Source organism: Zalophus californianus, chromosome 1, assembly GCF_009762305.2.
Source record: "Zalophus californianus isolate mZalCal1 chromosome 1, mZalCal1.pri.v2, whole genome shotgun sequence".
In the NCBI taxonomy this organism is placed as follows: Eukaryota; Metazoa; Chordata; class Mammalia; order Carnivora; family Otariidae; genus Zalophus; species Zalophus californianus.
The window spans coordinates 150,690,472-150,703,195 of record NC_045595.1 but is presented as its reverse complement, the minus strand read 5'-3'; the positions used below and the strand labels follow the sequence as shown (position 1 = coordinate 150,703,195).

The 12,724-nt window shown below is 33.2% G+C and overlaps 1 protein-coding gene across 1 annotated transcript in view; it reads left to right on the top strand.

The window, feature by feature from the left end:
* The window catches only part of STXBP5L (syntaxin binding protein 5 like), a 406,674-nt gene that overhangs the window by 320,475 nt on the left and 73,475 nt on the right, over window positions 1–12,724 (top strand). Inside the window, exons 21-22 of the mRNA XM_027586273.2 lie at window positions 836–901; window positions 7,578–7,670. Coding sequence (XP_027442074.1) covers window positions 836–901; window positions 7,578–7,670 — 159 coding nt within the window. The remainder of the gene's footprint in view (window positions 1–835; window positions 902–7,577; window positions 7,671–12,724) is intronic.

Below are 12,724 nucleotides of genomic sequence, written 5' to 3'. Positions count from 1 at the left end.
ATCACTTAATATGTACTACATAACACTACCTTTATATAACTAAGTATAAGTCCTACATAACACTACCTTTATATAACTAAGTATAATAATAATTTATATAACTAAGTATAACCCTTAATGTTCCTTATAAAAGCCAATAAGCATTTCTCTTGAAAATAGAAGATTTGGTTAGGTCTTTTTAAAAACCCATTATAAGTTGTATTATTTTTGGTCTATTTTCAGGTGAAACTTAGGTCATTTATTAAAGTAGCACTGGGTGTAGACGAATCATGAGAGACTAGGGACTCTGAGAAACAAACTGAGAGTTCTAGAGGGGAGGGGTGTGGGGGGATGGGTTAGCCTGGTGATGGGTATTAAAGAGGGCACGTTCTGCATGGAGCACGGTGTTGTACGTAAACAAGGAATCATGGAACACTACATCAAAAATTAATAATGTAACGTATGGTGATCAACATAATAAAAAAAGTAGCACTGGGTGTTATATGCAAACAATGAATCATGGAACACTACATCAAAAACTAATGATGTAATGTATGGTGATTAACATAACATAAAAAAATAAAATAAAGTAGCTATTTCATATGAAAAAATAAAAAAGATTTATATTTTTCTACCATTATGTTCAGTTACTCTTTGCATATCTATTAGTTATTGCTCCTTATTTTTTCCGGTATCACTTGTTGAAACAAATGATCAGAACCACTGTCATAACATGAGACTACAAAAGTAGTTTTCACAGGGGGAAGAAAAACCTTTTTAAATTTTCAGGAATAAATAAGAATTATCTACAAAGTGTTAGCAAAATTTATCTCACTTATTATCATTTCATTTTCAGGTTTAACTGAGCTAAATGACAGTCCAGTTCCCCTGGAACTCGAACGCTGCAAGTCTCCCACTTCAGGTAAACATGAATGGTACCTTTCAGTTTTCCAGTAATTCACTGCAGTAATCTACTGCTTTATTTTCATAATTCTTACAATGTGAAATTCATAACTTTAGTAATTGTAATATAGTTTCTGAAATTTAATCGTAAACAAATTTGACTCCAAAATCAATTAGAAATAAATGTCTTTAAAAATATTTTGGCCTCCGAAAAAATTAAGACCAGAGGTATGAGTGTAGTACTTTTTTTTTTAATTAACATATAACGTATTATTTGTTTCAGGGGTACAGGTCTGTGATTCATCAGTCTTACACAATTCACAGCGCTCACCATAGCACATACCCTCCCCAATGTCCATCACCCAGCCACCCCATCCTTCCCACCCCCCTCCACTCCAACAACCCTCAGTGTAGTACTATTAAAGACATTTTAAAGGAAGGTTTTTTACCAGAGGTAAATAATGCTAAGTAAAAATTGGTAATGTTATACAGAAATTCTGTTTTCTTATAGCTAGAGTTGAATTAGTGGGAAATGTATACTGTAGGTGCAGAGAATATGATATCATTGGACCTTAGTTGGTTCATACCTCTGGACCACAGTTTGGAAACATGTATATTCATTGATTAAAAAAAGAAATAATGATAATATGCTGGAACTAAAGCATCAAGATAAAGCATGAGCCCACTAAAATATACAAAAAATGTGAGTATAAAGATTCCTAGGAATAAGTCTTTAAGGTATGCAAAAAATGTTAGTAGTACAAATTGTTGGGTGGTGGGATTATGAATGGTTAGCTTATTTTATTTATTTATCTGATTTTTCTCCAATGCATATATAATAATATGTAAATTTTTAAGCACCAAAAATATCAGGTATATCTTTGATACTGAACTATAGATGTTTACATAGAGTATCAAAAATTGTTTTAATTTTTTATTTTAACTTAACACAAATGTATAAACATTTAATACCTTATAAGGAATTAATTTTGACTTTTAGAAATTCATTTAGAACTGTGACATTTCTTCAGTTTGCTGTCTTAAGAGTTGTTAGTTGTTTATCCTTATTCTTCAGGAATGTAGGCTAAGTAGAATCTAGTTGTGTCTGTGTAAATTTTTGTTTAATCATATCTATTTAATCCTTATTTTACTGCTTTATTTTAAATATGATCTCATACATTACCCTTTCTTTTGCATTTCTATTGGCACCATCCTAATTTCGGCATTTATTATTCCACATTTAAAGTATCACAAAAATATTCTAACAGGTGTCTCTGCTATCCATCTCTCACTCTTACAATTCACTTTGCAAATCATGTTGCAAAATTAATCTCCTTAAATATTACTTTGATATTTTTATGTCAGAAATCTTCAATATAAAATTCAATTCAATATTCTATATCAATTTAAGTAACTTCACTTTAAATTCTTATCCATAATCCAAATTTTAATAGTAATATAGGGTTCAAATGTCAAAAAGAAATGGAATTTAAATTCTCCCTCCCATCCTTTCCCATATATTGTTTCCATCCTTTTGAAAAATAGTTACTTTCTTATTTATCCTTTCAGTTTGTGTTTGTAAACAAACCAAAAAACATACATTCTTTTTTGCTTCGTGTTTTATACACAAGTAGTATATGCATTTCACTCTACTTTGCTTGTTTCAGTTTACTGTGTATCTTGTCTTTCCATTTGATTACATAATCATTACAGTTGTATGATATTTAATTGCATGTATGTACTATTAATTTATATAGTCCTTTCACCAATTAAAGGACACTTAGTTTGCTATCAAACTTGTCATGTCAAACAATGCTGCAGTGACCGACCTTGGTACTTTCCTCATTTTAAATGTGTACAGGTATACCTATAAGATAAATTCCTAAAATTGGAGCTGCTGAGTCAGAGTATATGCCTGTCTAATCTTTATAAATTCTCCCTATTTTCCCTCCTTTTATCAATAACATCAATAAACCAATGTTTATTGGTTATCATTTTTTAAATTTTATGTCTGTTGGGAAAAAAGGATATGTCGATGTAGTTTCAATTTCTCTCTCACATTAAGTTATATCTAATACCTTTTCAACTGTTTAAGAACTCTTTAAATATTTTTTTCTGTAAATCATCTATTCATACAATTTACCCATTTTCTATAGGGCTATTTGTCCCTTTAATATTAATATTTATTGCCTCTTTACAAATTAAGATCACCCTTTCATGACATGAGATCCAAATATTTTTTCTAAATTTTGATTGTGGTATCTCTTGCCTTACAGCAGCTTTCTGCATTCAGATATTTCTTTTAAGGATTTTCTTTATGCCCAACAATTTAAATACTATTGGAGTTAACTGCTTTTTAAAGTTTTGGTAGAATTCTCCCATCAAGTCATTTAACCTTTATAATTACTTATTTTGTATGTTCATATTACCTGTAAAGAAAACATTTCATTAAAAAAAAGAAAAGTTTTCATTATGGAAATTTTCTAACAATGTTCAATGTAACATATGCAAAGACTGTGGTTCTTTCTTTTAGGCTGTTAATAGTCAATCTATTTTTGTGTTGTTGTTTTTTTTTAAACCTGAACCCAAGTTTTACTGGGTTTGGGGGGTTTTAACTTAACTTCTGCTTTTAACTCTGTTAGTTCCCTCCTCTGCTTCCCTTTATTTTGCACTTTTCCTTTTCTTGTGTGTGTGTGGTAGATACTTAATTCACTTCTTACATTGATATTATTTCTTTATATCTATATAATGATTAAATTTCCCATTATATGTGCATTATATGTGTCATAGGTTTTTATAAGTTGTGATTGCATTAACAGTGTTTTCCATATGGTAGACAGTTTATTACTTTTACCTGAGTTAATATTAACTTGTAGCATTAAGTAATTATAAGTGTTGCTTTCATATTATTTAAGTCTTTCTTGTCCTTATATTTTGATTACTTGACTCAAGGATGGAGAAAAGGAGAATTAAAATACTGTACTAATAATGTGTTTCGGTTTTTCCTTATATCTGCTGTGTTAAGAATATTCATGTGTAGATATTTTAAAATATATCCACAAAAAGTGCATCTTGTACCATTAATCACCATTGTTCATTTCATATTATGTCTTTTCCACCTGAATTCCACTTTGTTTACTATTAATACAACAACTCTTGCTTTTTTTACTTGGAATTTTTTGTATACCTTGGTCTTACCTCTTTAGGAGTAAGCTTTTTTAACTGAGGTATAATACGGAATGTCTCTAGAACCTCAGAAATCTCCCTCATGCCTCTCAGCCACTTATTCCTACAAAGGTACCTACTGTTTTGACTTTGAACCATAGATTCGTTTTGTGGGGTTTAGACTCTCATATCAGTGAAAATATGTATTATTTACTTCTTTTGTTTCTTGCTAATTTTGTTCAACATTATATATATGATATTCAGTTACATTGCTGAATGATTTGTATTGCTGTGTGATATTCCTTTATGTGAATATATCTATGCGTTTTATTGTTGCTGCACTTAGGTGGTTTTCAGTTTGGGGCTATTTCAAGTAAAGCTGTTATGACCAATCTTGTAAAAATTTCAAAGCAAATATAAACTCATTTTTGTTGCACGTGTATTGGAGTGAATTTGGGGGGTCATAGGGTATGTCTATGTTCAGCTTCAGTAAATACTACTGAGTTTTTCAAAATGGTTGTACCAATTTTACTTCCATTAGCAGTGTATGAAAGTTTCACTTGTTCCACATACATCTTTCTCTCAGTAAAATTTTTAGTTTTCATTTTAGAGGTCTTGCACACCTTTCATTGGCTTTATTCCTTGGCATTTGGTGTTTTTATATTCTGTAATTTTTTATTTCTTTTTCTTGTTGTTTGTGGCTGGAATATAAAAATACAATTAATTTTGTATACTGACATATCTAGAAAACTTGATAACTTCCAATAATTTGTAAATCCTTTTGGACTGTCTATCCAATTATGCTCAGTGTTAAAATTACAGTTCTAGTTCTTATTTCTAAAGGAAGACTTTAGCTAGGATCTCCCAATACAAGGTTGAATATATGTAGTATTAGCAAACATCTCTTCCTTCTTCCCAATCTCAGGGATATGTCAATATCATAACTAATTATGATAATTATTGTAGGTTTTTAGTAGACATCTTGCTTTTAGTGTTCTGCCTCTGATGTTTCTTTTTTCATTAATGTTAGAGCAAATCTGGAAATACCATCACCACACTTCTTTTTGCAAGGCAGAATCAGGACTTCACATGCAATGAAGTAGATTGTTTCAAAGCAGGAAGGTTTTGACTACTTTGCTAGGTTACTTGGGACAGAAATGACTGGCTGTGATAAGATTCACTTGTCACTTCAGTGCCCTATTTGAGACTGGTTTGCTAGGCAGGGCCCACTTTTCTTTACTAGCAACCTTAGAATATAAATATTCATAATTGAGGACTGAGATTTCTTATTACGGCTTTTAAATCATTATAGATTTGTTAAAATATATGAAATTTATCCTTGTGGGAATAGTGCCAACAAAGTTTATTTTACTTTAAGAAAATTGGAAATATTATTTGCATATTCCATTCATTTCCCATGAAAAAAAAATAGTTGTGTTATATTAAGGGGTCTTTCTAAGCCCACAATGGAGAATGTGCCCGATGTTATTCCTAGAATACCACAGCAGCACATATTCATAAAACTACATTCTGCAATCTCTTCCTATTGTAGGAATTGCTGTATCTAGATTATCAGGAAAGGTATAGTTAGGGTAAATGCAGACTTTTTAGCCCAATCTCATAAAACTAAAATGTAACTGAAAAAATTGAGTTTAAGGCCTTAACAGTAGTTTACAAAACTCATGAAGCCTATTATCTCTAAAGGTAGAAAAGAATGAAGATATAAACAATTAAAATGTTTAGATAACTTATGAATGACAAAGTCAATAATATGTAATTAAGGGAAACTAGAATATATGTAATACATCTAACTTTTGAAAAATTAAGAAAAGCAGCCATGCCTCCTAATGTCTCCTTGATTCATACACTAAGAAACAGGTCATTAGGTCTGATTAATAATGGCCATTTTTATGTTTGTACCTGGGTATATCTCCCCTTTTTCATGTATATATAGCATTTAAGAGCCAATACTATTCTTGCATTCTCTATTTTTTTTCTTAATTCAGTTGTTCTCAAATGTAAGCCTGTATCAAAATCATGTGAAGAGTTTGTTAAAACACAGAATGCTGAGTGCCAGAGATTCTAATTCAACAAGTCTAGAGTGGGGCCTGAAATTTTGCATTTCTAGCAAGTTCCTACATGATGCTAATGCTTCTGGTCTCTGGACCACTTGAGCATCATGCCTCTGTGAAAATTTTTACAATATTTTTTTCAATACTTACCCTTTCAGTATCTATTTTGTGATCTTTTCACCCCTTTGAAGTCTGATTAAAACATTGATGCAAATAGCTGAGCAAAAATGGTTGGTAATTAGGCAAGCCAGAGACCAATAATCATTTTATAACTCTGATTTCCTACATGGATCTCAAACTCCCTTTAGCCCAATAAACTGCAAGTAAAAATAGTGACGTTTAAGATTATTAAATATTTATTTGAGGATAATGAGAGAGAACAGAATAGGAATTGGGAGCTAGTAGAATCCCATTGAGCCAACCAGAAAGCTGATGTTCTTAACTGCCAGGATAATATAAACATTTCATATTATTTATTTATTCACCCAACTATTCAACAAGTAATTTTCAGTATCTGCAGTTATGTAGATATTATGTTATCTACTGAGAATAAACTAATGAACAAAATAACATACTCCATGCCAAATGGAAATGAGTCTATCTGCAGAAACCAACATTAAACTAATAATTTTACAAATAGGTTGTTTTTCCTTAAAGCTGTGTAACCCTTTTTCACTCACCGGGTAAGGTTGTGCAGTTTGTGTACTACATAAACCTACCTCCCAAGAGGATGAGCTGGAACTAATATTCAGCCCTAGCTCCACTTACCTGGAACAGAACTACAATCCCTAAAGGAAACAGGCCCTTTGTCTTTGCACAAGGAATTGAAAACTAACCTAGCCTTCAACTATAGATTTATATCTACCCACAAGATGTGCATTTTTCTAATTTTTCCTCCTTGAAGGTGTGCCTTTAAAAATCATTTGCTCAGATGAACATCTTTTCCTAGGCTAGCATCAGGTTCTAGTACTGCTGCTACCTATATAGCCATCAATCCTTGTGATTCTCACTGTCCACAATATACAATAGACTATGCTATCAAGTTCAAGTTAAGACTAGGGTGATAGAAATATGTATCTCTATTATAATATATTTATTTAGGTATCTTTAATAAAGATACCTTTATTAAAATATCATAGAGACTAACACCACAAAATACTAACAAAGAAGTAACCAGCTCTGTTGTTCTCAAACTTGGGTTAGAACTACGTCTTATAGCCTAGCCTGAATGCTCCTTCTGTGTGGTTCTACATTTCTAGAACCCCACTACATCTTCCAAAGAAGAAATCTTCTTCCCTCCAAATAGTCCTCTGTTGGGGCAGTACTAAATACTCAGATAAAGGCACAAAATAGAGACCCTTTCAAATCGTTATTATGAAATTCACCTCTAAGATAAAACTTCTGGGTTCATTGGGCTAAGAAACTAAATGCCAATAGTCTTTTATTCCCTTCCTTTAGGACTTGCTACCAGAACTCCTGAGGCAGCACCAGGCTTTTATAGGAATGAAATACCATCTGTGAGACAGCGAAATCAAGTACATCACTTGCCAGGTGAAAGTGAAAATCTCTTTTTTGAACAAACAAGTTTTCTGTATCTCTACAATTTTCTGGATTACACAATTTGTCTCAAAAGCTTTATTCTTATTTGGGCTGAAAATATAGGTCCCCCATGGTGAATGAAGGCAAATTTCCCTGAAACAATTAAAACCACAGACACTGACTTCCTAAGATATAAAGCAGGAATTCCTAAGGCATCTGTGATTTTGAAATGTTCCATATAATTTTGATACTGTTATTTTTCTACTTTAAGCCTGAATACTTTTATCAGACCTATACAAAAATATGGGGGGACCAACAGAGAACTCAGGGAAACTTAAGAGCCAAAACGTAGAGTGGTTTTGTAAAAATTCTCCAAATTCTTCATAATACAATTAAATATTATCTATGATCACAAACTACTATGATGATCATGGAAACTCCACCAAAGAATTGCCTCAAAGGGGCAATGTTCTCTTAGAAATAGTGAGCAGAAGGGAAGGTCTTATAATCTGTTTTATGCAGAGCCATTGAATATTCGATGCTGTTCAGAGGGACCAAATCAAAATCAAACACAGGTTGTATAGCTTCCTTAAATTAGGCATTCATTACAAAATGGTTGTGAACAGATTTGCAACTTTAAGAAGAATAAGTTACCAATGTTCTAGACCCCAAATAAAGACCCCAAGGAATCTAAAAATAATTGTAATCCACAATTTCTCAAACAGTATTTTCTTTTTTTTATGTAATAGAACACCCCTGTGATAGGCCTTTTTCTGAGGAGAAAACTGATGCTCAGAGTATTTAAATAAATAGAGCTACAATTTCAGCTTGGTTACATTTGGTTGTAAAGCCTATGCTTTTTCCTAGTTTTCATTAATAAAAAGAGAAAAAGAAATAGAGGAATTGCAAAAAACTAATCACAGTTGAAATTAAAGGACAGCCATGCAGTGACAAAGTTGCTAAGTTATGAAGAGAATGTTTTAACAAAGAAATTCAAAAGAACCTAAGAAATATACTTTGCATGAAACATTAGAAATATAGTTTACCATTTAATTTCTGGGAAAAACTGGTTTCAAAAGTAGTTTTTAGTTCATAGAATCAACAAATTATCACATTTTGAATTTATTAAGGCTTGTTTGCTAAAAATTATAATCAATGTTGCTATAGTACTTTAAGGCAAACAAAGTATTTTTCATGTGTATTTTCTTACTCAATCCTATAGGAACCCTATAGGGTTAGTGTTGTTCTCCTTTTACACAGATGGAGAAATTATGACTAAGGAAAAATTTCATAACTTGCCCAAGGTTACCCTGCTAATAAATGGCTTAGTCTGAACCAACCCAAATCTTCAGACTTCAAGGTCCACTGATCCCAAATTATTTGTCCTCCTATTATGTGCTTTAAAAAAAAAGAGTGTGCTGAAGAACCTAGATCTCTCTGGGAGTTTATAATTCAAGGTAGACAAGAACAGAAATAAAAGTTTCATAATCATTTAACTCTTGTCCATACAACACTAAGAAAAAGTCACTGATTCATTAACACTATCCAGATAGAAACATAATACATATTTTAATATACCAAGAAAAGTGGAGTCATGACACTAAACATTTTTTTATGCTGGGACAAATTCAAATAAAGATCCTTCTTTGCCTGACTTTATCACAGTCACTTCATAAGTGGGGGGGGTGGTAATATAGAGGCATGTAGGCCTTTGAGGTCTCTACTGTGGTATGGTGACTCCAAAATTGTGTGTATGTACTGTACCTGTATATGTACCGGGTGGTTTTGTTCTATCTTAGTTTCTAGCTTAGGGAAGATAGAGACAAATGAAATTCATTACTATGTTCCAACCAGTCAGTAAATGAATCAATACATAGATAAACTTTAAAACATTTTAATCTAAACTTTTAATTTAGTATTAGATTTATTTATTTTGCAGAAGACATCTAGGCCAACACACGTGGTATCTGCTATATCATATATAACATACATATTGTGCTGCTTACTGGAAAGGACATGGCTTTGGAGTCAGAGAAATTTGAACTTACCTGCCATTCCTATCATTATAACTTTAGCAAAGTTTCTCAACCTTAACTGTATACTAATTCCAGAACATAGATTCTCAATAATATATAGTAGTGGTTATTACATATATACGTGCTGCTGAAGTGAGCACTAGTAGTGGTTATTATAAAAATAATAATGAATATCCATGGCCTGAAGAGACTGAACTTGATCTCCTTGACCATTCTAAATTTCTAATATTAGTTGTAGCTTAGCCATAACAAAGTAGAAATCCTTCACTGGAAATCAAAAGATCAATCCAGGTGTTTCTAACCAAGAAACAACTAATCAAAAGCTTTGAATTAGGAACTTCTAGCCTACCTCTTTATGTTATTTCCCATTAAAGTAGTAAGCCACATTTAGACTGATTCAGGGTTTGTTCTGTTCCTAAAATTTTGATTCAAATGTGTCACCAAGGACCTGAGGTGTGTGGGGTTTTTTTTACGTTTTTATTTTTTTTAAGTTTTTATTTAAATTCCAGTTAACATACAGTATAATATTAGTTTCAGGTGTACAATATAGTGATTCAACACTTCCATGCAACACCTCATGCTCATCACAAGTGCACTTCTTAATCCCCATCACCTGTATAACCCGTTCCCCCACCCAACTCCCTTCTGATAACCATCAGTTTGTTCTCTATTATTCTGAGCCCTGTTTGAAGCCAATACAACATCCCTCAGATGAACCAGGCTGCACTTTCCATTGACTTTGACTTGAATTAAGAGTTAGGAAAAAAGCAAGTGAATATACAAGTGATTGAAGGATCTGATGCACTGAAGATACATGAAACCCCCTAGGCAAAATACTGTTGTAATGCCTGAAGTTCTGTTCATATTTAGGGCTGAGCATATGACCTCATTCTGTCATAAGCTATGCTAAGCCACCAGACTACCCTGCCTCATTACTGTAACCGAGCCTGAATTTGGAGGCAGAAAATCTAGAATAGAGATAAATAGTCTTGCAAAGGTTTATAATCTGGTGCTCTCATAGGGCTTGGCCATCACCTGACCTTTAGGCCTGAATTTATTAAATATTAGTATGTATTTTGCCATCAGCCAATCACTTCATTCATTTGCATCATCTTTGATCTCTTATACCATCCTACCTAATATTTTCTAGGTAAGTCAGAAGGTGATATATGTGATTAGGTAAGTGATTAACACTATCTATGAGGATGCTTTCCTGTGAATTTTTCTAACTCAGTTTTATTTAGATATAATTTACATAGGATAAAATTCATCTTTTTAGCATACAGTTATTTTATGGTTTTTTTTCAAAAATATATGCTATGACATGTTTTTTTTAAATTTTTTATTGTTATGTTAATCACCATACATTACCTCATTAGTTTTTGATGTAGTGTTCCATGATTCATTGTTTGTGCATAACACCCAGTGCTCCATGCAGAATGTGCCCTCTTTAATACCCATCACCAGGCTAACCCATCCCCCCACCCCCCTCCCCTCTAGAACACTCAGTTTGTTTCTCATAGTCCATAGTCTCTAATGGTTCGTCTCCCCCTCCGACTTACTCCCCTTCATTCTTCCCCTCCTGCTATCTTCTTCTTTTTTTTTTCTTAACATGTATTGCATTGTTTGTTTCAGAAGTACAGATCTGTGATTCATCAGTTTTGTACAATTCACAGTGCTCACCATAGCACATACCCTCCCCAATGTCTATCACCCAGCCACCCAATCCCTCCCACCCCCCACCACTCCAGCAACCCTCAGTTTGTTTCCTGAGATTAAGAATTCCTCATATCAGTGAGGTCATATGATACATGTCTTTCTCTGATTGACTTATTTCACTCAGCATAACACCCTCCAGTTCCATCCACGTCGTTGCAAATGGCAAGATCTCATTCCTTTTGATGGCTGCATAATATTCCATTGTGTATATATACCACATCTTCTTTATCCATTCATCTGTCGATGGACATCTTGGCTCTTTCCACAGTTTGGCTATTGTGGACATTGCTGCTATAAACATTGGGGTGCACGTACCCCTTCGGATCCCTACATTTGTATCTTTGGGGTAAATACCCAGTAGTGCAATTGCTGGATCGTATGGTAGCTCTATTTTCAACTTTTTGAGGAACCTCCATACTGTTTTCCAGAGTGGTTGCACCAGCTTGCATTCCCACCAACAGTGTAGGAGGGTTCCCCTTTCTCCACATCCCCACCAACATCTGTCGTTTCCTGACTTGTTATTTTTAGCCATTCTGATGGGTGTGAGGTGGTATCTCATTGAGGTTTTGATTTGGATTTCCCTGATGCCGAGCGATGTTGAGCACTTTTTCATGTGTCTGTTGGCCATTTGGATGTATTCTTTGGAAAAATGTCTGTTCATGTCTTCTGCCCATTTCTTGATTGGATTATTTGTTCTTTGGGTGTTGAGTTGGATAAGTTCTTTATAGATTTTGGGTACTAGCCCTTTATCTGATATGTCATTTGCAAATATTTTCTTCCATTCTGTCGGTTGTCTTTTGGTTTTGTTGACTGTTTCTTTTGCTGTATATACGCCATGACATGTTAAAGTAACAAGAATTTCCTGACAATTTGCCCAGAATCTAACAGAACTAAGATCATAAGAAATCAAACTGTTTTAAGTCTAACTCTTTGTGTAGCAATATTCCCTGCCCTACAGCTGGATTACCTATGGCATTATTTGCTGTATTGTTGTCTATGAGCTAAGATAGGCAGTTTTTCAAGGTGTGAAGGATGAAAGATACTGTTCTTGAGAATGCACAGGATTTAAAGAGATTTGTATGGAAAATAAGCCCATGATGAATTAAGTGTATGACACCACTATTGAAAAGACAGTGGACTCTTAGGAAGTACTACTGTGCAGAGCAAACAAATGATAGTACTATATAAAATTGGAGACTATCTCAAGTATTCAGTGTTTAATCAAAGGCACCAAATTTTAAATAGGACATGTTGCCCAGATAAGTCATTTCTGATATAGAATACAGAGTGACAATATTTTCTTGCCAACTA